The 27,347-nt window shown below is 47.2% G+C and overlaps 1 protein-coding gene across 2 annotated transcripts in view; it reads right to left on the bottom strand.

Annotated features, from left to right (window-relative positions):
* CAPZB (capping actin protein of muscle Z-line subunit beta) overlaps positions 1–27,347 on the bottom strand; it is a 137,762-nt gene that overhangs the window by 64,731 nt on the left and 45,684 nt on the right. For both annotated transcript variants that reach the window (XM_082403052.1, XM_082403053.1), the window contains exon 2: positions 10,416–10,505. In XM_082403052.1, the coding sequence (XP_082259178.1) occupies positions 10,416–10,505 (90 nt within the window). The remainder of the gene's footprint in view (positions 1–10,415; positions 10,506–27,347) is intronic.

Here is a 27,347-nt window from a genome sequence, read left to right as displayed (position 1 = left end):
CCCACGCCCCTCCAGGGCAGACCAAGAAGTGTGCTCTCAGATTACCCCCACCTCTGTGGAATGACGGGCCTTGTTACTAGTCACGAAGCCCGTCAGCCACAGTCTGACTCTGGCCCGCTCCACTGGCTCTGGGGTGGCTTTGGGGTGCCGGGCAATGGCGTTTCCCAGCTTTCTGTGTAGGGATCCCAACTTGAGAACTCAGGAAAGGTGGCGGGTGAGGGAGCGGCGGGTGTTCAAGCCCATCTAAAATGCCTCGGTGGAGGGTCCTGTCACCGCCTCCCTTCCAGGTGAAACCAATCAAGTCCTTACACTCGTGCGCTGGGTCATAACACCCCACCCACACGCAAGTCAAAGCCGGGGCTGTGCCCACCGGTGAAAAGAGCCAGGAAGGCTGCTCAGAACGTCAGGGCACAGCCCCCAGGCAGGCAGAACCCGGGGGTTAGCAAACAGGTTCTAGTAAGCCAGTGAAGGTAGTAAAAGCATAAGTGAGCATTTTTTTAAGCACCTGTCTTTCCTGCACACGTTAGCACTTCATACGCACTCCCAAGCCCTCACAACTGCCCCGGGAACGCAGGTTTCTTATGCCAACCTTGTGTGCTGGAGGCAACTCTGGGAGGCGAGGTGACCTGCCTCTCAAAGCTGGAAGGCGGCCGAGGAGGGATTCAAGTCGGGTCCGCCTCGCTCTGTCTGACCGGAGGGGCAGGGGAGGGGTGTGTGCCAGGGGCCCCACCTGCTCGCCTTTCTCCCCAGAGTTACCCTTCGGGGCAGGTTATGTTCTCACAGACCCAAGGGAAATAGATGCCTCTTCTGCCAGCAAAAGGGGATCCTGAAAGTAGTGACATCGACACAAGGGTATCCATGGTGATGTTCTTTTAGTGCTAGGCAACAGAACTCAGATTCTGAGCCTGAGACCATCCGGCCCTCACTTCACAGAGGAGGAGCCGGAGACCCAGAGAGACCTGCTGGTCACAGAGCAAGCTGGTGGCACCCAAGGCCACAACCCAGGCCTCCTGGCTTCCAATAAGACTTGCTTAATGTACGCAGCGTGTTCTCTCTCCTATTGAAGGAATTAGTTCTCTATTTGAAAAAAGCAACAAGAAAAGCTATGTTTCCTTCCATGACACTTTACCAAACAGTTATGAAAATTTAAACATCACACTTAGGACCACTGCCCAAAAGGATCTAGAATCCAGGTCATCTGATATGTAGGTTATGAACCTTTCCAGGAAACCAGTGTTTTCCAAAGTGGATTTCATGAAAGTGAGCTAGAGAAATGCTGAGTTAAATGAAAACGGGTTCTTTTCTCCCTTTTCCTTTGCTAACTGCAGGACTTCTCAGAACCTTTAACATGACAAGCTGGAGGAGAAGCTCCTAGAAGGTAATTAGAATGCGCCACGTTTCCTCAATTGTTCGCTGTCTTTGTTCCTCACCAAGGTGAGCTGACCAATTTCATGAAAGTCGGGAAAAGTGTAAGTTGCCTCCAGGAGGAAATAAAATCCATCCACTGAGCAGAAACAGGGGTCAGCAGTGAAGGAGACTCTCCCAGCCAGCCTATCTTGTTTTGTTTGCGGATTAGGCCTTTGCACGGCCTCCCCTGTGCATCTTGCTCTGTCCCACACAGTATTCCTACTTTTCTCATTAGTGGAGGCAATGGCGCACAGCGGCTGAGGGCCCTGGGCTGCTTGGGTTCACAGCTTGGCTCCTCCACCACTACCTGGTGACCTTGGACAAGTGGCCGAAGCCCCTGCTGTTGCTTCCGCCTAGTAGGGACGGATGACAGCAACAATCTCAGAAAGTGTTTTCTGAAGATATAAGGAGATACATTCTTGGCCAGAGGCTACAAGTATTTTTCAGAGTTTGTTCTTTGCCTTTTAACTTTTTTTTGATTAAACTTTTAAGTTAAATTTGCATATTTCAAAGCCATCACGTCGGCATTAGCTTCTATGCCTTATAAAGGCCTCCCCCCACCTCAACATCAAACGTTATTGATGTTTTCCCTCTGATTCTTTCATGTTCGTTTAATATTAGTTCCTTAATCCATCAGGAGTATGAGTACATGCCGTGCAATAGATATTCAGCTTGTTTTCCTTCAAGACTATTAGCTGTTCCAGCAATTTTATTGAAGAATCAATTCTTTCCTCGCAGTGCACCGTGACCATCACTTGTAATACACCCTAAGTTCTTACACCCCGGGGCCTGTTTCTGAGCTCTCGGACCGCATCCGCTCTGCCCTTACTTCCGACCTGTGCAGGCTATTCACGCCTGGCCGACTTGCCTTGTGGGAAGCCTATTCCTAGGTGGCATGTTGTTCTGCTGTTACAAGTGGCATCTTGCCCTCCCATCCCCTGGCACCTTATATATTCTAACCGGTTTATGCTGGTGTGTATGCTGACTTTGGTATATTCGATTTAAAAGCACTCACTTTCCTGACCCATCCCTTTAGATCCTGCAGTGCAAGAACTTGCTTTTCCTAAAATTTTTAGATTGGCTTAATTAACTGAAAGAAGAGATAGGGACATACTACTTGGGTTTGGGCAACATGCTTTTGTAAGGAGCAGGCCACCCCCCAACACACACAGTGCACACCGTGTGTGTGTGTGTGTGTGTGTGTGTGTGTGTGTGTGTGTGTGTGTGTGTGTGTGTGTGTGTGTGTGTGTGTGTGTGTGTTTTGGGGGGTGGGGGTAGTCACCTCGGCACAGCTGCTCCTTTGCTCATCAAACTCTGAAAGCTCTTCATAGCAGGAGAGATAGAAGAGAGATTCTACACGTCTTTTTTCCTGAGGTACCTAACAAGTCCCACGGTGCCTACCCTGCCCCCATCACAAATGTCTTTTATAGTTTCACCTTAGAAGACAGTCTGGCCCTAGCAGGAACTATGAGAAATGACATACTGTAATGTTTTCATTTTTAAAGACAGCAATTCAACGGACAAGACTCTCCTCTCGGTCACGGATCAGGTATGGGACTCATGGGGTGCCGGAACATTCTCAGTTTCATCTACAAAAGGGGACCCCCCCCGCCACTCGCTTCACAGAGCGGCCGTGGAGATTAAACAAGGTAATGGATAAAATGTATTAATAACGAAGCCCATATATATCAGTGCTTCTGACATTTGATGGATCTCCATGAAAGCAATTCATTTTCTTATGTCATCCAGTGAAAAAGATTTTATGAAGAATGAAAAGAGGGGAGAAGCAAACTCTAAATCTGAGACCCAACAAAAAATAATTTTTATTTTGAGCTCTATAATATCCTATGAAAAATAACAAAAGCATACTACTGGGTGGCTGACATTAAAGGGGATGGGAGACAACTAACTTTCAAATTACCTAGCTCTGGAGAATTTCAAGCCTGCAGCCATAGTGGGTAATCTGCCTCGACTGTTCTAGAGTGCTCAGGACAGTCTCCGGGAGCAAAGCCGCCTCTGCTCCCAGAGGAACACACGCACACAAGAAAGCAAATGACCCTGTACTCTTCTCCTTTATTCACTCGGTTTCAAGTTTTAACAGGTCTGGACCGCATGGTCAGGAGGCAATCCACGTCCTCCTTAACTGGATCAAATGAGGGTCTATTATTCTGCATATAACAGAACTCATCAGAATTTCAAATAATTTCCGGCCATATCTATGGGGGGGGTCGGGTGAGGGCCCCCCAGGAAGCCCCATTTCCTCTTTCTAAGCAAATCATGACATTTAGTCCTAGTTTAGAAGGGCTGCCTAGCGCCACCTTGACATAAATCACCATCAGGTGGCAGAGTCCTCGCCTCAGCAACAGGCTGGGGTCGTGAAAGGCCACCGCCCTCCGCAGAGACACCCTGGGTGGGGAACAGAGGGCCGGTCCAGCACCCTGAGTCCGGGGTCTGCTTTCTCCCTCGGCCTTGCTTCAGTCACTACAGCTGCAGTCCATTCAAGGAGCAAAACGTTTGCATGAAAAGGCTCACCACAACGTTCCAAGGAATGGAGTTCATTAAAATACTGCTGGGGGCCCTTGGCTGGAATGCTTTTTGGCCCTGTAAAACCGGAACTGCAGCACAGTCGCCTATAGGAAAGCTCAGAACGAGCTCAGAAACATCAGTGCGACAGACTGTTTTCAGGGGTCCCTGCATAATTACCGACTATTCCATCCATTGCCCTACGCCTGCTCCAGAGACAACATCTGGCCTGGGGGAGAAAACTTCCCTGTAGACCCCATCACAAATGCAAGAGTGGAAGCCAAGCGCTCCCACCTCCAACAGAAACCCACAGGGAACTTGCCCAGGTGCCAGCGAAGGCCCCCTGCTCGCCTGGGCCTGGCGTGCCTACAGAGCCCTGGCCCCAGGGTCGGGAGCCCCTCTCCCCTCGGCTCCCAGGGGCCTGCAGCAGGGAAACGAAACACTGTGGGCAGGCCCGGTCACAAAGCCCGGCTGAGCATCTCCAACGAGGTCCCAGGGCACCAGGGCGTGGGGATGGAGTGCCTGCCCTACTTCCTGGAGTGCCAACTGGACTCGAGGCTTCGGTGAAGAAAGCATTCTTTTTATGTTAAAATGTCTTGCATGTGGGCATGTTATGAACTGGAATGCAATTCTTTTTTAAAAAGACAAAACATAAAATTCTCTGCTAGAGGCAGCCACTTTTGGCTTTGCCCTCAAAACTCCAAAGATAAGTGTTTGCTCTTGTCAGGAATACTTTGTCAGGAATGCTTTGGGAAAAGAATCTGAGAAACAGTAAGAGGCCAGGGGGAAGGTGGCCAGCAAGGAGACAGAAGGGAGGGCGAAACTCACCGGAGAGCCGAGACTACTTCTACGCAGAAGTGAAGACAAATAATCGTGCCTGCTGTGATCTGTGAGGGAGATACAGCGTGCAAAGCTGGCGTGGCCAAGCCTTCTGCCTTCCAGAAAATCTTGCCTGAATTCCCCACTAAACGTCAGCTCTGCGGAGCCAGGCCTTTCATCTCGTACCCCCGGCACCCAGAATGGTGTCTGGCACAGGGAGATGTTAAATGCTTGTAGGAAGAATAACTCAGTTCTGCAACTCTTGACAGCTGTCCTCAGAGCTGATTAGCTGGTCCAGGCCCAAGGGCTGAGAGGACCCAGCCAAGGGGTCCTTGGCCTAGCTGCTTTATCACGGATCAAGCTCTAGGATCCCTGCATTTTTTTTCCCTGTGGAAGAGAAGACGAGGAAGAAAGGCTGCACTTCTTTCCGGGTCGAGCACTGTGTCGGAGTCATAGGAGGTGCTCAGTAAACGTTGACTGAATCCACTCACTTTTCACCTATTTAGTCTAAGACCTCTTCAGAAAGAAGACATTTTAAATGCTGTCTTTGAAACAAAGGAGGAAAACATGCTGGTACGAGACTATTTTAAACGGTGACGGTAACTGGGAAGCCGGGCAAGAAGAAAACACGGGCCTGGTCCCTCTTGACCACAGAAGAACCAGATCACGTCTGGCCTTAAGGTCCCCAGGCCCAGCACATCTTCATCGTCTGGGGACAGAACTGAGTTTGAGTTGTGAGTTTTACTCCACACAGCTATCACTGGGAAAATCAGTTCCACATTTCCTAGGTTCAGCTGTTAGGGACTGGAAACTAACAATGCTTAGCAGAGATGAGAAAGATAATCAATGATACTAATGACTGTTAAATAATAACATCAGCCTCAACTTCAGTCACGAAGGTGTGTGAGCCTGGCTCCACGGGCCGCTTCCCGCACGGCGAGCAGGTCTTGGCAGCACCGGCTGGAGGTCTCCACTCACTGGTTCAGGATCCCCCACGTCTAGGCGGGCCCCGTGCACGCCAGCCTTCTAGTCTGTCAAGTGGTAATCTCCCTGCGGACCTTGCACTACCTACAGGTGGACAGTTTCTGCGAGCTGTTCAAAGTACTGGCACTGCCGAGGCTGGCCCTTTCTATTTCTGGAGGGCAATTCTGGTTGCTAAAAAGAACTATGCTGAAATGAAAACCGATCAAGTTCTCAACTCCCTGGTCAGAGCATCAGGATGGCTCTTCCACCTCTAACCCACAGGCCTGGCGGGACGGCCTGGGTGCTTTCCCTCCCGTTGGGGGACGCCCAAGAGCTGGATCTTCGGGGGGCTATAAGCAAAGTAGAGAGAAGGAATTAAAAAATGAAGTGACCAACGTTTGCAAGCAAAGACTTTTCCACCTGGTTAAACAGATTTAGGTCTATTTTTGGTTTGCTCTTAAAAAGGCAAAGGACGGCGGCCTGCTGGGTGCCAATTTGCAGAAACAAACTCCTTCCTCAGCGCAGGGCTCAAAATACACCCCAGCGGAGAAAAGTTTTGGCTCTTGCTGCCAGTGTGCAGAGTAAAGCCATAGAAGGTCAAAGTTTAGGAAGCCGAGGGAGCATCTTAACGTCATATGATTCTTGGCCCACATGGACCTGTGGGTATTTCTGAAACAGCTTAACAACGGATTTCGGCTGGCTTCACTCTAGCACAATGGGATTAATATGTAATAAAATGATGTTCTGGCCATCTGCAAAGGAAGGTCATTTCCCACCAATCAGAGCACGCATCATAATCCCAAGCAGCGAAAGCTCTGACAGTGGAAAGAAGAAAGAGAAAAGAAAACCGATCTGGCACGATAAATTGGGCTGCCTCGGCCTAGCTGCCAAGCATATGCCACATTTCTCTTTAATACTCCCCTGTAATTGGACCACTGGTGGACCGGAAAAGTTCCCCACATTTTCTCTGGCGCCGACGTCTAAGCGAGGCCGTTCCCTTCATGGGGTTTGCTGGCAAATCTGGTCATTCTTGTCAGTCTCAGAATGGGAGACTTTGCGTGAAAACCACCTCCACCTCCCCGTCATTACTTGCGGCAGGTGAGCGCGGGAGGAGTGACGGCACTGCTGTGCACCGGGCCAGCGCGTTAGCGGCTCTGAAAACGTCTGACTGATCCCAGATTACACGGAACAAAGGCCCGGATGCACTGCTTCTAGGAGGCCCGTGACAGGGCGAGTTTCCTAAAATTACAGCTTTGGGAAGGAACTAAAACTACAAGTGGACTTCAGAGCCACAGCAGTACACTCAGCACGAACGGACTCTTACAGGAATGGAAGAATTTTGCAAATCCAGTTTAAAAGAAACAACAACAAAAAACAGAACAAAAGGAAAATCAGTCATTCCCAGGGAAAATGGAAGAAAAATAGCAGTGATGAAAGAAAAACATTCAAAGGAGTAATTTCCAGGACTACAAAACCAACCCAGATGCTCCTTATGCATTACAGTGCACAGCAGGGGCCTCAGGTGGCTTTCAGAAGCATGTCAATATAGTTTTAACGAGGCCACGCCTTACCAGACCCTAATTCAGTGAAAAGTCAGGCTCCATTTCCATTTCGACACTCATCATACTTCAAATTTAAAAATTAATGAGAATGCCAACTCCCCAGCCCATCCTGGACGATGGGAATCCATCATGGCCTCTTGCTCAGCCTCTGGAGGTAGATGGGGCCCAAGGCGGGTCCCGTACAACCTGGCGAAGGGAAGTCAGTACCTCCCAGGTCCTCCAGGAAGCAGCGGACCAGAGCGAACTGCGCAGTCTGAGTGGCCCGGCTCAAAGGAGGGAACGTCTTTCAAGTCTCCGGTTTTCTTTTAATTATGTGAACTTTAAATTATTTTCCATAATACATCTATGTTTTAAATATTTCAGATTAGAAATGAATTAAATTATTTAACATTTTCCCCCCAAACAGGAAAGACAGACAGATGAGGGAGACACACCATATTTAATCTGTTGCTCTGAGTGTAAGTGATTCGACCTAAAGGTACCCAGCAGTTATCCCGGCAGGAGGATTCCCCGTGCTGCTTGGTTGGCCAGAGTACCACCCTGCTTCTTCCTCAGAGTCTACAGCATCCAATAAAGGTGCAGTGGTCTTACGTGCATTAGAGGGGTACTGTGAAAACTAGGTGAAATGATAAATAACACAAACAGCAGCATCCAGCTCAGTCCAGAGAACACAGCAGGTGTTCAACAAACGGGAGCTGTCGACCCCACAACCTACATCTGCCTCCATCCCCTCTCCAGTCACATTCTACAGATGACAACGTTACAAGTGGGAAAACAGCACACTCTGACAGTAATCTCGGGGATGTCACATACTACACATCGCACATCAGGGACAGATACAGTGCGGGATGTCAACCTGGGTCTAAGTGTCCTCCTGCAAACTAAACCCTCAGGACGATTCTCTCACCCAGTATTATCTGGCCAAGGTGAAGGACGGCTCTTTCATTCACCATCAATGCTGTAATTTCCCTGCTGAGCCCAAGTAAAATTGGTATAGACAGCAATTGGTATACCAGCTGACCAGGTTTCCACAGAAGTAGCTACACACACATCCCTGCAACAGTGACGAGCGAGTCACAGAGAAGCGACACAGCTACAGGAAAACACTTCAGTTGCCATAAGAACAAAATAGCCTGTGAAACGCCAAGAAGACTCTACCGAGAAAAATTTGCTCATCTCTTACTTCTATTCTTGGTCTATTTCTAAAATACAGTAATAACTACATTGGCAAACTAAATTTAAACGCAGCCGGGCACACTGTCGTGCTCAGTGGGAAAGCAGCATCAGCCTCTGCAGCTGAGCAGGTGAGGAGTCTGATCCTACCCACGGCTTCTGCCCACCCACTTCCGCATTTGCTCAACCAAAACTCTCCAACCAAGAAAAACAAGCCACACCGCACTTCCCAGGCTGCGTCTTGCGGTGCTACCTGACAGGATCGCTGAGAGTTAAATGAGGCCACGCAAGGAAGACGCTTAGCACAACACGCCGTGTCCAAAGTGCAGGACGTGGGCTGACGGCAACAATTCCACATCAAATCCAAGCCCTCCTGCCGACTTCCAAGGATACCTCCTACCCATCCAACTTTATATTCCATCATTTCCCAACAGAGACTGTTTCTCTGACTCACATTTCACACGACCATCCAATGTCTGAGCCAATGTTTAAAAATTAGGATCTTTCACGTAAAGCTCCAAATGTATGTACGGCACCCTCCAGAAAAATCTGAGAACAAGCCACAGAGAATCAGACCCCACAGGGCAAGAAGTGACAGGAGCAAAGGGCCTGCCGGCCAGACCTCTTCTTTACATCAAGGCCACTTCAGCCATCTACGTCGCCCCCCGGGCCTCTGGGTGTGGCATTCCCCCCCCCCCCCCCCCCCCGATTCCGAGCATTTGGTGGGTTCGCTTGCATCACAATTCAGCACTCTGTTCTTTAACAGTCATCTAAAACGGCTGGGCAGATAGCTTCAGTGATTCCATCACAAGCACCTGTAGCTGGCTTTCTCATCAGGGCTATTTACCTTGAGAAACCTCCTCCGCCTCATTTCCTGAATTATTACATGGAAAAGCAAGCAAGTTCACAACTCCATCCACAGGCTCACTCTGTTCACAGAGCTGCCTCTCGTTGGGAGTCTGTGTCTCTAAAAATACACAAATAGTTGCACAGTGGACCTTGCAGACTGCTGCGGAGAGTCTTATCTGTGAATGACATGAGTCTCCTGTAGTAACGTTTTCCCCTAGTGAAACTGTTTTGAATGAATACAACGAAACTAAATGTATCACTACAGCATATGAACAAGTTTTCAAGCTACTATTTTAAAAGATATCTAGTTGATGAGCAATGGTTGGCAATTGATAATTCCATCCAAGAAGATGGGGGACACAGTGAAAAGAACAGAGGACGACCTGGGAGGGCTCAGGTTCCGACCCGGAGCCAGAACTCACCGGCCAAATGATCTACTAACTCGGCTGGCTCTTGGGGCCTGATTTTATTTTACTTCTTTTCATTATTTACCATAGCTTTATAGGTGTTTGTGAATACTCTGAACATTTTCAAATAACATTATGGTACCAGTTAATCTCTGGCATCATTTTGAGACCAATCATTCCATATATATGCATGAATAAACAAATAAATATTTTAAAAAATAGATGTGATGAGCTCTTAAAAAGCTCATTTTTGTGTTTTATGCCATTTCAAGATAGAAGTGAAGCCACCAAGGCATTTGAGAGGCTAGATTTTTGTACTGCTTTGGCTGGAGAAACTTCCACAATGGCAAAGAGACTGGTAAAGCCTGGAACCAGGCCCTGCTGAACACCTGCTGGATATGTGTGGCCTCTTCTTCCCTATGCCTAAAGGTAAGCTTCTAAAAGTGAAAAGAAGGCAGCTGGGGGAAAGGGACAGATAGTATCAACTTCAGAGCTCCTATCTTGGGCTTGATTTACATAGGTGGCACTGAAAGAATGACAATCATAGGAAACCCATCTCCTCTCTGGAGGAATCTCATAACCCAGTGGTGGTGTCTAGTTGGAGACAGAGGAGGTTTCTTGTGTGATCTGAATTGTGTGTGGAAAAGGGTACACAAAAGCAATCTAGTACGAGCCCCAGCCCCAAATAAAACCATACGAACAAGGCACATACCAGGTCTATCAGGTCGCTGAGGTTTTTCTCGATTTGCTGTGGAGGCAGGCGCCTCATCAAGTCCAAGGCACAGTCCAGCTGCTGATCACTCTGTCAAAGGAGAAACAGGAGTGTCTGAGTCATTTTGCCAGTAGAAACACCAAAAACCCCCTTTTCAAAAGCATTCCGCCAGCTGCAGCTTGCCCAGGTACCCTGAGACCAAAGAGGTCTGCAGTGGGCCCTCTGGCACGGCTCCCGGGGGGAGACTAGCCAGTCCCTCCCGGATGGCAGTGTCTGTCTCAAGTGGAGGCATCCAAAAAACAGTCAAGCATGTGGAAGTGGGCTGGAGAGTTTGGAAAGCTGCCTTGCTCAGTCCACGTCTCAAAGCCTCACCAACTTCCTTCAGCAGCTCTCCAGACCAGCAGATCTATTAACTCCCAAGTGGTTCTGCAGTGAGCAGGCTCGAGGAGCAGGTTAATGATGAAGACCACTGCATGCAACGCTAAGAAGTGCAAGTAAGGCAGGTGGAGCCCCCAACACAACCAACCAGAGGCACTATCTGATTTGTATCCTGAATCTGCTCTGCTCAGACCAATCTCAGGACTTTTGAAAGCCCTAAATCAACACGCTTAAGAATCTTTATAAAGTATACAAGGTAATCCTGGAAATGCCACATTTGGCGGTAATGAAATATAACCTTCGAATCCAACCATCTGCACTTCAAGGTACATCAACCACAAACAGGCTGTGGGACGCAAGGACCCACTTTGTATACACCAGAGACGTAACACATAACACATAAGTTAACTGGAAGCAGTCTCACTCCCAGGTAATCCATGTGGCATATACAGCAGGCTGTTTTTGAAAAAGAAAACAAAAACAAAAGACCTGTCCCCTGCTCAAGATGGTTATCAGTGACAATTTATTCTGGGACGCACAACAAACTGGCTCTACCCTGCAGAGAAACACACACACACTCCAGAAACCTTACAGCACTTGTTTTGCTTAGTGAAACATTCTAGCAACCAGCTATTCCCTACTTGTGCCGTGTCTTCTATGCCAGCCAAGGCCGCAGGGACGTGGGTCTGGCCAGCTGACATGGGAAGACATTTTAACACCACTTCTAGTGTCAAGAACACAGATAAACTGATTTGACACTAGAGAGACTTATATTCAGTGCTCTGTTCTGCCATTCATTAACTTATAACCTTGGGCAAATTTCTTAACCTCCAGGAACCTCTATTTATCCTGTGAAACCGAATAAAGGAAACCACATTTAAAATGGAGTCAGGAGGCCAGAAGGGGGAGCTCTCGAGCACCAGCACTAGGCATCAATTACACACCCCAACCGGAAGAGAGGGACCTTGTATTGCCAGCAGGAGGAAAGAAGATTTCTCCTTATCCAGCAGCGAGCCCAGGCAATGGGAAGCCATCACCACCCTGAACTCTCGCCTTCCTCTGATGGACATTCCTTCTAAGCAACCACCCCCACCCCAACTTCGTTTTTCTCTATAAAGTAATGTTCCTCTCCTTTGTTTTCTGGACTTGCCTATAGTCTTTGCTATTCCGTCCCTGAATTCTCTGCAATTCCTGAATAAATCCATTTTACTGGTAAAATAACTGGTTGTTTTATTTTTAAGGTCAATAATCCATAAAATGGGGATAGTATCTACTTCATAGGGTTGTTGGAATGATTTGATTAATACCTGTGAATTGTTTAATATGCAGTAGTATGCATTTGACTGGGAGTGTTTTCTGTGTATGTGTGCAAACATGTGTTTTAATTTTTAAAATGTAAGTATTTTATAACATTTGCCCCACTCGACCCAACCCAGAAATCTTTCCTGTTGCTCTCATCTGGAGCTAGGTATTCAAACTCCGTAAACAGCTATGTGCTCCCTTGGCCGTGCAAGAAGAGAAAACCCTAAATGATTCAAGTCAAACTACTTAAAAGGTGTAAACTAATGGGCCAAAGACCTTAACAGACATCTCACCAAAGAAGATATACAGATGGCAAATAAGCACATGAAAAGACACTCAACATCACGTCATGAGAGAAATACAAATTAAAATGAGGTGCCATTACACATCTATTAGAATGAATGAAATCCAGAATTCTGTTAACGCCAAAAGCTGAAAAGCAGGTGGTGCAACAGTAACTCTGGTGGGATGCAAAATGGCACAGCCACTTCCAAAGATGGTTTGGCAGTTTCTTACAAAACTAAGCATACTCCTACCACACAATCCAGCAATCACACTCCTCGGTGTTTACCCAGAGTAGTTGAAAACTAATGTCCAGGAACTTCCCTGGTGGCCAGTGGCTAAGACTCCATGCTCCCAATGCAGGGCGCCTGGGTTCGATCCCTGGTCAGGGAACTAGATCCCACATGCCGTAACTAAGAGTTCGCATGCCGCACTTAAGACCTGGTGCAGAGGAAGGAAGGAAGGAAGGATGGATGGAAGGGAGGGAGGGAGGGAGGGAGGGAGGAAGGAGGAAAACTAATGTCCACACAAAAACCTGCCCACAACAGTTTATGGCAGCTTTATTCATAACTGCCAAAACTTGGAAACAGTCAAGATGCCTTCAGTAGGTGAATGGATAAAGAAACTGTGGTGCATCCAGACAAGGGAATGTTATCAAACCATGAAAAGATGTGGAGGAAGCTTAAATGTCTACCACTAAGTGAAAGAAACCAATCTGAAAAGGCTACATACTCTATATGAGTCCAGCTATATGACATTCTGGAAAAGACAAAACTATAGAGACAGTAACAAAATCAGTGGTTGCCAGGGGACGGAAGGGAGAGAGGGATGAGAGTAGGCACAGCACAGAGGATTTTTAGGGCAGTGAAACTACACTATATAATACTATATATAATGGTGGGTATGTGTCATTTTAAATTTGTCCAAACCCATAGAATGTACAACACCAAGAGCAAACCCTAATGAAAACTATGGATTTTGAGTGATTATGACATGTCAGTGTAGATTCATCAATTGTAACTCTCGTAGGGGACGCTGATAGTGGGAGAGACTGTGCATGTGTGGGGGGCACAGAGTATATGGGAAATCTCTGTACCTTCTGCTCAATTTTGCTTTGAACCTAAAACTGCTTTAAAAAAAATCAAGTCATTTTTCTTTTTTTCAAAGGTGTGAATTAGTGTTTCTCAACTGGGATCGATTTTGCCCTCCCCACCAACCTGCAGGAACATGTGGAATGTATGGGGACGTTTTCGGTTGTCATCGCTGTCTGGAAAGGCAGCTACTGGCATCTAACGGGTAGGGGCCAGGGATGCTTCAAAACATCTGCGATGTATAGGACAGACCCCAACAACCTGGCCCCAAATGTCAGCAGAGCCAAGCTGGAGAAACCTTGGTTTAAAAGGATTGTTTTGGGGACTACAGACTCCCAGACTCTGGTCAAAGATAAGGCCCCAAAAAACGGCACAGAACATTTTACATACAGTTCTAACTCACAGACTACCTGTAACCCTAAAAACAGCTGGTCTTTGGAAACTGTCTCAACTGGATATTAACAATACTCCTGAGAACTAGAAAAAAATTTTAGATATAAGCCTAGCTACACTGAATCTTTAATCCAGAACACAGTGGGATGTTCAGAAGGGATTAACTAGAAACTGAGTATAGTGTATTATCTAGGAAAAGGAAAGTCATAACTTGTCCAGAGAAGGTCAACATGAGAAGACACTATTTTAACCCTTCCAAGAAGCCTGTTCACATGCCCCCAACCCCAATACGCTGACCACAGCCGCACCCCCCAAGGGTGCCGGTAGCATGAAGGCTTCCTTCTGGACAGTCCTCTGACTGGATTGAGTTGAAAGCACTAAAATACTACTGCAAAATGGTCTAACTTGTATTTTGCATTAATCCTAACAATCTTAATAGGAAATATTCACTACAAATTTCTAAGGCTAAGGATGTCTAACTAGCATTAAATTAGAAAATGACTAAAAGCTTCCCATAAGCCAAGCAACATGGGAAAGCTTAATGACAGCTTGTTAACTGGAGCCCTTGGCTTGGGGGGCGTGTGTGGGGGGTCATCCCAAATCCTGAGGGTCCCAAACGGGAAATAGCACAAGAGAATGAAGAAAACATGGATGGTCCACAGCTACGTACAACAACATGAATGGCCCCAGAAACAGAATGATGGTGGGGGAGGGGAAGCAAGTCCACAGGGACTACCTAGGATGCTCAAAACCCAGCAATACTGAACTGTTATTTAGATACACACACACACGCACACACACACACACGCACGCACACTGTGTGTGTGTATGTCTGTATTTTAAACCAATACAGCAAGGCTTTCTTTCTTATTAGCCAAGACGAGAGAATGTTACATACAAAATTCAGAAGAGTGAGAAGAATAGTTATAAGGGAAGAGGCCACTAGGGGAAGACGAAAGTTGATATTCATCTAAGTCTTGCACAGAATAATGGATTCAAGGATGTTCATAATATCATGATGCTTAAACTTACATATATGTTAATATGTTCCTTTATAGTTATCAAGGATCTAAATATTTTTGAGTTGATATTTGTGTATTGTTTAAGACTGGGGTCCAGTTTCATTCTTTTGCATGTGGCTGTCCAATTTTCCCAACACCATTTATTGAAGAGACTATCCTTTCCCCATTGTATATTCTTGGCTCCTCTGTCATAAATTAATTGATCATATATGCATGGGTTTATTTCTGAGCTCTCTGTTTCACTGTCACGGTTTCACTTCACTTAATATTTTTTAAAGGTAATAGAAAAAAATACAAACAAGAGCAAACAAGGACAGAAATTGGGAATTAGGAGCTCAGAGTCCAAAGTTTGCCCTGCCACTGGATGTCTGTGCGAGCTAGTCTGCTCACTTAACCTCATGGTCTGGGATTTGGGGGAGAGGGCCTCTAAGACTCCCTCTAGCGGGCTGTGCACTGTATCCCAGTCTCTGCGCAGATGCACCCACCACACCCACCCTGCCCTTCAACGGCCCCCTGCAGGCCAACAACTAGGATTCAATTCAACAACCAAGCCTTGAGTGCCGGCCATTGGCCCCGCCCTGAAGCAGGCCCAGTGAATGAAACCTAGTCCTGACCCTCAAGGAACCATCCACAAAAGAGCATATCATGTGAGGCATATGATCATATGAGGCAAGTGTGATGTCTAGCGCAATGGGACATAGAAGCTGCAGAGATGAGGCATAGCTCACAATACACTGATGTACACTTTTTCATGTATCAATTATATTCCTAGGATTTCCCGGCTTTCCATTATTTTGTATACTGTCACCTCATGACCAAGGGCTCTCCATGTGATGGCTCCTTTGAAACCCTAACTGATCCTAGACACTTCCCTCATAAAACGAGCTTTCCCAGTTCCACCTTCCATGGGTGGCGTTTTCCAAGTTGAAAGGTAAATAGTAAAAGAATGATGTACTTCCCTGGTGGTCCAGTGGTTAAGAATCCACCTCCCAATGTAGGGGACGAGGGTTCAATCCCTGGTCGGGGAACTAAGACCCCACATGCCGCGGGGCAACTAAGCTGTCGCGCCACAACTACTGAGCTCGCGTGCCTCAACTAGAGAGCTCGCATGCTGCAACTACTGAGCCCATGCGCTCTGGAGCTCACACGCCACAACCAGAGAGAAGCCCGCACACCGCAACGAAGAGCCCGGGCACTGCAACGAAAGATCCCACCTGCCGCAACTAAGACCCAAATGAAGACAAATAAATAAATAAATAACATTTGGGGGGGAAAAAAAAAAAGAATGACCATTTCACTTCACTCTCCATAATTCTCTGCCCATTCAATTAGTCTTTCAATAATTATTTGAGGGTTTCCTAGGTAACAAGCACTGTTTTTGACGCTGAATGGTTAACATAACGAAGTCCCTGTCTCCAGGAACTTATGGTATAGTCAAAATCTATACAGAAAAAGACAGAAGATGAGTCCTTGTTAGGATGTCAGAATATGGAGGGGACAGTTCCCCTGCTTTAAGCTGGTGAGGCTTCAAGGTGTCGGTTTACATTTTTGGTTGTGTTTTTTCAGAATATAAACTGAGCTGGGGAATGTTTCACTTTCTGCTCTTTTTTCACATGACTGGAAGAAACACACAAACTGCTTAAAAATCACCTTACAACAAGTAGAACAACTGTTAATACAGACTACAACAACTTTTCAGAATAAGAAGTCAAATAAAACACTACAGCTTAAAAAATCTACTAAGGAATTTTCAGACACCGGGTAGTGCTGCCAGCAATTCGCATAACTGTGAAACTTGGCCTACTCAATGAACTAAAAAGGCAGAGACCAATTTGAAAATCATCACCAAACAACAGCTATTCAGTCCCCAGGTGGGGATGCAGAGAACAGGACATGTCCCAAACTGCAATAAACTCAAAAAAGCTTAATACAATAAACACACCTATCCACAAAAATGAAAAACGTTTTGCAAAGGTACATATGAGTGGTGCAGGGAACCGCAAAAGATGTCTCAGAAGAGGGGGTACACGCACCGGTTATCACGGGCTGGGCAGGGGTGCCCCGGGCAGACACGGAGGCAGCAGGCGCACTGAGACGAGGAGAGGCCAGGAGAGCCGAGGCGCGCTCGGAGGAAGGCAACGCAGTGGGGTGTGGCCCTGGTCCAGGGCCCACAGCAAGGCTGCGTTACAGCCAAACCCTCCCTCAGAGGGCAGTGGTGTCCTCAGCAGGCTCCGGGCTCCACGGGAGCTCCCAGACCTGCGGACAAAACCTCGCTGCTCCCAGTCGTCTTGCATTTGTCGACTTTATAGGTACAGCTTGTTTGGCCTTTAAAACTTTAAAATGTGCTTCTCCAGAAGGGATTAGGAGCCCCGGAAGATTTTTCCACAGAGGACTGAGAGGAATACTGTCCTGTCTTAGAAGGTGAAGCGGATTACGGTTTCCAAAACCGGCCTTAGCAAGCTCTCCCACCCCCTCGCCCCGTTACAATGTGACTCTGTCATTCCTCCACTGCGGGGTGGAGTCCGCGTCCCCATCCCCTCCCCTTGGAATGGGGAGAGTCTTGTGACTGCTCTTATCAACACAGAATAGCAGGATTGACCTCTGTCACTCCTGAGCCAGAAAAGAGCATCGTCTTCCAGCTTGCGTGGTGAACACCCACGCCTGTAGCCTCAAGCGGCGATGTAAACAGCACAACAACTGCCCTGAGGCAGCCTAGCTGTAAGGAAGAGCAACAGGTGGAAAAGCCACAGGAAGAGACCCTGTGACTCAAGTGAGCCGCCCGGCCAGCCCCATGCTCCAGGCCCACACTGCTCCAGCCTCAGCTGTCTGACTGCAACAGCACGGGACCCCAGGCCAGAACCGCCCAGCCAAGGCTCTCCTGAGTTTTTGGCCCCCAAAACCACTGGAGATGCATAATGTGAGGATTACTGTTATCTTCAGTCACTAGGTTTTGGAGTGACTTTGTTAGACGCAATAGTAACAGATAGAGAAGGATGCCTCTGGTGACTGTGGGGAGGCAGTCTGAGCAGAGATGGGACTGGGGGCAAGAGGGTCAGCAGAGGGGCCGCCACAGCAACCAGGGCTCTGGCTGTAGGGCTGGAGAGGAAGGGAGGGTCAAAGACTTTAAGAGGCAGGACAGACAAGTCAAGGGTACCGACTAGAAACGAGAAGTCTGAGATGACTAAGTTTTCCAGTGGGGACCACCTGCTACAAGATGATGCCGCAGCCTCACTGGTGTGTGTATGTCTGTGTGTGCCCTTTTAAAATAGTGTTTGTAATTTCAAGGACAAGCAGTAACTCAAAACTGCTTGGCTTTCTGAGCATAAGTCTTACGTGGCCTGCTCTAGTGACTGGCTGAGGCAGATCAGTACTTTTCTAAATAAATAAATAAATAAATAAATTTATTTATTTATATTTTTGGCTGCGTTGGGTCTTCATCGCTGTGCATGGGCTTTCTCTAGCTGCGGCGAGCCAGGGCTACTCTTTGTTGCGGTACGTGGGCTTCTCATTGCGGTGGCTTCTCTTGTTGCAGAGCACGGGCTCTAGGCACGCAGACTCTAGAGCGCAGGCTCAGTAGTTGTGGCGCACGGGCTTAGTTGCTCTGTGGCATGTGGGATCTTCCCGGACCAGGGATCAATCCCGTGTCCTGTGCATTGGCAGGCAGATTCTTAACCACTGCGCCACCAGGGAAGTCCCCAGATCATTACTTAATAGCATCTGTCTAAACATAAACAACCAACCAAAGCTTCAAGGCCTTCACAGTTTGTTCTGAAATTCATCAAGACCTTCACTCGTTTACATTCCCAAGAGGCTTAGAAAATACTTCACAGACAACACAAAGGTAACCTTCACTGGAGCCCAGGCTGATTTATCACAAATTTATGGAGTCTAATCTAACCATGGTTTGTCTTGTATAATCTGTGACCCAACAAGCAACTTTAAGAGTTGAATCTGTTTTCTGCCATGTGGCTCAGGAAAAATTTGTGCTGGGGGCTATTTGGGAAAGATTCACAGGCCAGCCCAGCCAACCACTCATTTGTAGGTCACTCTGGAAAACTACACAGTTTGGATTAATAAAAAGAAAAGTGTTTCTCCCACTGACTGAGGGCCCTCTGGTTGAATCTTCTGGAAGGGACACAGAGATGACAGCAGCACATGGAGGCTGATGGCTCACCAAACACAAACACAAGCGTTCCCTTTGGATGACTTTCCTTCCCATGGGAAAATCCAAAACCCTATACCAAGTTAATCAAAACCACAGTGAAAGCCCATTTGGCAGATCAAGCCTCCTTCTACCTTTTGGGGTCCATTGTATATCATCACAGCTGGGCCAAGGTCATCTTCAACATAAAATTAACCATTTCAAGGTGAATTAATTCAGTGCCTTGGGTCAATATGGTTTTGAGCACTGTGAAAACAATCACTTTACCAGTCTCTGCTTTAAAAAAAAATTCTGCCAGGGGAGTTCCCTGGCTGTCCAGTGGTTAGAACTCAGCATTTTCACTGCCACGGGCCCTGCTTCAATCCCTGGTTGGGGAACTAAGATCCTGCAAGCTGCATGGCATGGCCAAAAAAAAAAAAAGAAAGAAAGAACAGAAAACCAAGTTGTTGACACAATAAAATTCTGGGTCAAAAAAAAAAATCTGCCAGATCACAGAAATTTAGGTCCGGATATACTTTTCAAGTTTATCTAAGCCCTGCCCCATCATCTTACAGACAGCTAATGAGGTTCAGAGAAAGCTGTGCAGGGTCACACAGTCAGTGGCAGAATCAGCACCTGACTCTGTATCACGATGAGAGGTTGCTACTACACCCCTGCCATCTTTCCACTTGATTCAGTCAACTGCTGGGTGACGGGGAGGCACTGGGCACACAGAGCTGAACTACTGAGACGTGCTCCCTGCCCTCCAGGAGCTCGTGACCCAGGGAAGAAGACAGCCAGAAAAAAGATTCGAGAAAGAAGGACTGCACCCTCCTACTCTATATTTAGAGCTATCCCATTATCACAGAAGCACGGGGCACTCCTCCCAGTGACCTTTTCCAGATAAGCAAAGCACAGCTGGCCCTCTGTCTCCAGGGATGCGAAACCCTCAGATACAGAGGGCCGACTGTAATCATTGTTCTATGACATTTTATATAAGGTACTTGAGCGTCCTTGGATTTTGGTCTCTGCAGAGGGTCCTGGAACCAATCCCCCGTGGATATACTGAGGCACAAATGTACCAACTTTCTATTAATCCTAAAAGATGGGACTCCCTCTTAAATGTATTATAAGGTCCATGTTTTTACACAGAGGACAATGCAATGAACACAGTCATACCACTTTTCACTGGCCAAGGACACCGTTAGGAGTGCCCATTCCTGGAACATGGCCCTGTGTCTGCGTTTTAAATTTTTCTACCTCTTGGACAGGCCATCAGCTACATTCCCTCATCTAATCTGCTATGGGTTAGGAAATCAGAAGCCTATTTGTTAAAAACAAAAACAAACAAACAAAAAAACACGGGAAAACCCCCAACTTTGAGAGAAGGAATAAATCACAGATTCATAAATTGGGGTCCAGAGTCATAGTCCCACGGTTTGTGAGCACCTTGACAGTGTAGGGGTGTAGGTGTGTGTGTGTGTGTGTGTGTGTGTGTGTGTTTCAAGGTTAAGGGCCCACAGCTTTTGTCCTTTTCTCAAAGAAGTCTAAGCCTGTAAAGGCACAGATGTGATCTAATAATAAAAATTCCTATTCTTCCACTTAACCTGCAGGGTGGAAGTAAGCAAGTCATCACTTAATTCCCTGGAGCTTCAGTTTTTCAAACCTTAAAACATGGGCCTAACAACGCTCCACCCTGCGGGGCCGCTGGGAATGAGGTGACGTGTGTGGCGCAGCATCTGACCCTCGAGGGCGTCCCCACAGTCCGTCCTCTACAAGCGCTAGGAACTCTCCCAGGATGTGAAGCACATGGCGTATCTGCTAGGACTTTAACATAATAGTTTTTGGGTGCTCAAGGGCCCTTCCCTCCCTGATTTTTTGCTCATTTGACACAAGTTTTCCATTTAGGCTGCCAGGAGTCTCTAGAAAGGCAGGCGGAGTGTTACTTCAGTTTCCAAGTCATTAAGCACCAGCAAAGGAGAGCAGATGCCACAACTCTCCCCCACTCACAGCCACCGCGCCCTGTTTACAAGGAGTGCACAGCTCCTCTACAACCAGAGTGGGAGAAGGGACAGAACTCCTGGGCAGAAAACCAGGTAAGAGCTGACCAAAGTCCATATTCACCCACAAAGGATCTTCTGCCCTCTGTTTTTCTGTTCTGTACTATCCTCTCCTTGTTCGGCCTTCTTTCCAAAGTCCTCTGACCCATCTCTCTAATCCGGAATGACACCAAGAAATATTCCCGCCATTTCGCCTTCTCCCTAGTTACTGGTGTTCCCAAGCCCATCTGGGGCCATCAGAAACATAAAATTGGGACAGTGCTAGCAGAGACCCCAAAATTACCTCAACTCCCTATCCAGCAATGAGAATTTCCAAAATATATTTATTCTGGAGCAAAACCTAGCAACCTACATTCAGGCTCCGTGTCAAATACTACAACAGCCATCCGCTGATTTTTCCCTTACAAGTCCCTTCAGGGAGTGGAGGAGTCAAAATGAATCACTCAGGAGGTGGAGCTCTATCTCTGCTATGGGCTGAGGACGAGAAAGGTTTCAGATAACCGATTCAATGTTTACATTCCCCAAATCTGTAACTGCAGAACCGGGAATGGCTTCTCTGCAGGGACAAAGTTTACCTGGTGAGTTTGGTGGAATGGCGAAAACTCTCAACGAGCAGTTAGCCAACTGGGGTCCCGAAGGAGGCACAACGGTGCAAGCACATTCTAACCGCTCAAGCGGTCACTGCTCGGAGCAAGGTGAGCAGTGTATTTTGGGGTCTTCTACCTCCCCTGGAAGCAGAGAGATGCCCCTTCCCTCCGGCAGCCTCCACCTCTATCCAGCCCCGCCAGTACCTCAGAAAGCTTGCTGACCCGTTCTACGCATGGAAACTCGATTCCCAATCAGCACCCAACCTGAAGGCAAGTGCCACCTGCTCTTTATGACTCTGCCATACAAAGCAGCGGTGATGAGTCTACCCGGGGAAACACCCCAGGTCAGATGACAGCTGACACATCCACGGCTCCGGATGGGACGGACCTCCGTCTGCCAGATTTCTCACGCACTCTTCCTGGCTCTGCTAACAGGCCAGCTGGGTGAACTGGAGCATTGTATCTTGGGTGTGCCTCCCTCTACCTCTCCAGATTTTAAAACAGAATCACAGAAATGTTAAGCTAAAGGGGATCTCAGAAACCATCTAATCGGCAACTTTTAAAAAAAATTTGTTTGTTTGTTTGTTTATTTATTTTGGCTGCATTGGGTCTTCATTGCTGCGTGAGGGCTTTCTCTAGTTGCAGCGAGCAGGGGCTGCTCTTCGTTGCGGTGCACGGGCTCTAGGCACACGGGCTTCAGCAGTTGCAGCGTGTGGGCTCAGTAGTTGTGGCTCGTGGGCTTAGGTGCTCTGCGGCATGTGGGATCTTCCCGGACCAGGGCTCAAACCCGTGTCCCCTGCATTGGCAGGCGGATTCTCAACCACTGCGCCACCAGGGAAATCCTCTTTTTTTTTTTCTTTAATGAGGAAAACTGAGGCCCAGACTTATCCATAACTAATTAAAACTTACCATATAACTAAACAGCAAATGAGCCAGGACCAGAAAACGAATCTCTTTATTACACAGTTTAGCGCTTTCCATCTGCTTACAGTTTAACTGTAAGTCAAAAGTGAAGAATGGGACTGGATTTACTTTTTAAAAAAATACAATTTAAAATAAAACTGTATATTATTAGAATTAACAATGGCATCATTAAGAATACTTACACAGTTGACCCGTGAACGACACGGGTTTGAACTGTGTGAGTCCACTTACACACAGATTTTTTTCAGTAAATACATATTTTGTACTGTAAGTGTATTTTCTTTTCCTTATGATTTTCTTAATAACATTTTCTTTTCTCTAGCTTAATTTCTGGGCCGACTGTGGACCAGACACTGCATGTGTGGCTTTTGGGAAAGCATCACAACAGCTCCTTGAGATGGGCACTATTATCCCAGCTTTACAGATAAATAAACCAAGGCTCAGAAGGTTAAGTGACTTGTCCTAGATCCTGGGCACTGAATAACAGAGAAGGACACAGAACAAAACATGTTTTGCTTCCTGTGACCAAACAATCTCTAGAGAATGTTAACCAACCCAAACTAAAAGAAAATTAATTTCAAATGACTTGGAGAACAACTTGCTAGCTCACAAAACCAGACAGGGGCAGGAAGTCTCTTCTTCCAGGTTGGGCAAATTATGGACAGTTCTACCTCCTACCAAATTCTGAAATCTCCTGTCCCCCTGCATTACAGACTCTATTCTCACAAACACTATCACTGATGGGTGGATTTCTCAAAAACGGTAGAGGCTTTTTCAGAGAGTTTTCTCTGGTTGATGGTTTCCTGGACCCCTTCAGAAGATCTGCAAGGTGCCATTACCTATTGTCTGATCATCGATGTTTCACAGATGTCTACAGCTGCTGCCTCTGCAGGACCCTGGCTGCTTTCATGTAACAAGAGACTAATCCCTCCACTTTGTCAACTGGTGGTTAGACACCGAAGTAGGGGAGGTCCTGAGACGTCGTCAGTGGATGCCACGCGTGCTGTCCACTTCTGCCTCAATGGCACGAGAAATTCAAGCAGCCTTTCACCAAAGTCAAAGATGGTTAAAGCAGAGTGCCCCTATATTCCAAAGAAGAGTTAAAGAATTTTCTTTTTTTTTGGAAAAAACATCACCCACATGTTCATTGACGAAGGCTGAGAAAAGTATACTCCCTTTCTCAGAGCAGAAGCAGCCAATTCACGTAAACCTTCCCCCAAGCTGATTTATAAGATGGCCTGGATGAAATCCGTAACATTTGGCCATGTGTTTCTGCCAATAACACGATGCACATGGCTTCCAGAGGTGTGGGGGAGAGCCTGGGTCCAAACTGCAAACAGCACAGATGGACAAGTCATGATGGGAAAGCAGCAAGATTTAAGGGATTTGGAGGAGACAAAGCCTCCATCAACCTAAGTATTTGATCTACAAGAGGGCAGTGCTGCCTTTTAACTTATATCCAAAGGGAGGTTTGAGGAAGAGAAGAACACAGTGTTGATGCGTCAACCAAAGCAGCTGGCCCCTTTCCTCCTGGGTTCCTGAGCTCTTATTTCAGATGCCAGTGTGAATCAATGTGGAAACCCCCCGAATCCCTGCCTGCCCTACCCAGCTCCAGGGCAGCTCCTTCTTACAGGGCCACACTCTACACCATCAACCACGGGCACAGCACATCACAGTACAAGGGAATCCCTGCAACAATGCTGGGCCCTCTGGCACCTACCAAATACATCCCCAAAGCCTTCACAGCTTTTGGTGACAGTGAAGGACAATGCAACATTTTACCAGTCTGTGATAAATTTGTAAATTTAACCTAAGACCTGTTACAAAACTTCCAGGTGTCAGGACCCACCAGGCAGGGAGATGCCTAAAAGCGAGGTCCTTCCGGCTTCGATATCTAAGACCTAAGACAGACCCCCTTGCTGGGCTGTGAGTGGCAAAACGGACCTTGGAAGTCAGACAGACAAGGGTTTAAATCCTTCACTGCCACCTCCTAGCAATGGAGGTCTGGAAAAGTCCTTCACTTTCCAGAGCCTCACTTCCCTCATCTGTTAAATGAAACTAACAATAATACCTATCTTGCAGCGTTGTTTTGAGGACAATATCATAAAGTATGTGTGAAGAAACTAGTAGAGTTTCTAAAACATATTAAGTGCTCAATTAAACAATAGGTACTATCACCATCCTCTTCCACAGAGTTTAGTTTCAGAGGGCACAGGACTCTAACATTCCCACATGGCATTAAAACGCACACACACATGCACACACACACGCACACACCTCACCCCCCACTTCTGTGGTTAACATTACCTGAAGGCATGCAAGTGGGTAGCCATGGAACAAGAGCCTGAGAAATCACACTGGACACGGCCACCCCTTTTTCGCTCTTTTGGGCCAGAGGAAACCGATCATTATGAGTGAAAACACCATTCTTCTCTCAACAGACAAGTTTCCTTAGAGGACATCTTGCCAACAAGACATTTTTCACAAGCTCAAAACCTTCTTTCCCTCCATCCTTAACTAAACGTTGAGTGCTACGTCTCAAGAAAGTTGGTGGCTGAGTAAGGAGCTTAAAGTCCTTCAATGAGCAAAAATAATTAAAGAAAGGGAAGCAACAAGTTCCAATCCCAAGCTATCTTTCTGAAAACCAGAGACTAAGCTCAAGCACTGCACAGCACTATGAGGACCACCTTTCCCTCCACCGTCCAAGGCAGGCCCTGCAGCAACACTACAACCACTGCCAACAGCGCCTGTCGCTGGGCGGTTACTCCACGGCAGGCTCAGACTTAAGGGCTCAGAACGCATTAATAAAAACAACAGCTAAAACGTATTGAATCACTGCTCTAAGTGCTTCATATGCCACTGTCTCACCTCATCTTACAAACAGTCCCAGGAGGTAAGTCTTAGTGTTATTCTCAGATGCGGAAACTGCAACACGGTGAGGTTCCACAGGTAATGGCAGTGGGGCTGGGCTTCAGAGGCAGGTCTGACCCCAAAGCCTACCCTGTACTGCCGGCAGCCAGGCCACCTGCTGCCACCATGCTCCCTTCTTGTCCTAAGGATCACAGAAGCCACCTCTTTGTTTTCAAGGCTCCAAAGGAAGAGGAACTTAACGTCCACTTTTGCACAGCTGAGCAGCAAGGGAGGGACAGCTCTCTAGTTAACAGTACAGGTTTGGGAGAGAGGTCTGCATTCAAATCCTGACTCTGCCAGGTTCTAGCAGTGTGACCCTGGACAAGTGACTAAACTCTTCCGAGCCTCAGGTCTCCCCATCTGTAAAACAAGGGTAATTAAACAGCACATGCTTCATAGTGTTATTTTAAAGATCAAGTGGGGTTCATGCTCACAGAGCACTTAGCACATACCTGGTGACATATACATTTTACATGTTAAGTCAAAAGAGAAGAGGAAGGGGAAAAAGGTAGAAGGATATAACCTAAAATGTCAAAGTAAAGGCTTCTCTGGCCTTCTGCCAGACTCTAGAAAACAGTGCTGGGCTGTGTGCATCCAGGCACGGCACCAGCAAGTTCTTGGGCCCACAGAGCCTGACGGGTTGGTGGTTTGATCAAAGGAGGGCTAGACCAGGCTCGGTGATTTGGGCTGAGTCTATTTCCACATGCCCGTCTACAGAGCTGAAGTTCAAGGATGGCTTACAATTCTTTATGAATCTGAACACTCAATTCCTCAGAATAGTGTTTTCCTGTTCCATAGGAGATAAAACTGTACCTCATCCAGATATAGAAATCCACTGACTGACTGCTTTCATTAAAAGCAGTCCTGGGACTTCCCTGGTGGCGCAGTGGTTAGGAATCCGCCTGCCAACGCAGGGGACACAGGTTCAAGCCCTGGTCCGGGAAGATCCCATATGCTGTGGAGCGACTAAGCCCATGCGCCACAACTACTGAGCCTGCACTCTAGAGCCCGCAAGCCACAACTACTGAAGCCCATGTGCCTAGAGCCCGCGCACTGCAGCAAGAGAAGCCACCACAATGAGAAGCCCGCGCACCGCAATGAAGAGTAGCCCCCGCTCGCCGCAACTAAAGAAAGTCTGTGCACAGCAACAAAGACCCAACGCAGCCAAAAATAAATAAATAAATAAATTTAGAAAGCAATCTTGTAATTTGGAACCTTCACTGAGTAAGGTCTTCCATGAATATAAGAAATATCACTCTGCCTCAGGCCAGAGGCCCTCTCAATGTGTTCTGAGGGCAGGATGGGGAGAAATTTGAGGACAAGGTGCTGGACGACTCAAGGGCGGGGATATTATTACCCTAATCACCTCCAGCTCGGACACTCCTCACCTACAGAGGAAAACTGCAGTCAGAACCACGCAGCACGCCACTGAGCCCCAGGAGACATGCTTTCCTAAATAAGTTTTTGAGTGGGATGCTTGCTGATGTCCAATAAAGGAAATAAATGGTAACGTCAATTACTTCCTGTCTCTCCATCACAGGAATAAATAGACTGCAAAGTCAGCCGGCCTAAGACGCTCACACCCCTTCTGCACAGTCTGAAAGGCTTGATATGAAATGGAGAATCTGCAACTGGAAAAGCGATTTAGAAACAAAACACAATGGGCAGTGAAACTCATCCCCGGTCCTGTCACAGCAAGACACCCTCCTAGGTTTCCAAAGCTAGGAAGGCATTCTCCCCGTGTTCCCACCAGCCCAGGGAAACCCAATAAACTGTTTACCAGGGACCTCAGCAAAGTAAGCCTCAACTCCGCAGCGGGAGAGCTTCATGACACAAAGAGAA

The sequence above is a fragment of the Balaenoptera borealis genome (assembly GCF_965194805.1).
Source record: "Balaenoptera borealis genome assembly, chromosome: 1".
Lineage (NCBI taxonomy): Eukaryota > Metazoa > Chordata > Mammalia > Artiodactyla > Balaenopteridae > Balaenoptera > Balaenoptera borealis.
This window is presented reverse-complemented; position numbering and strand designations above follow the sequence as displayed.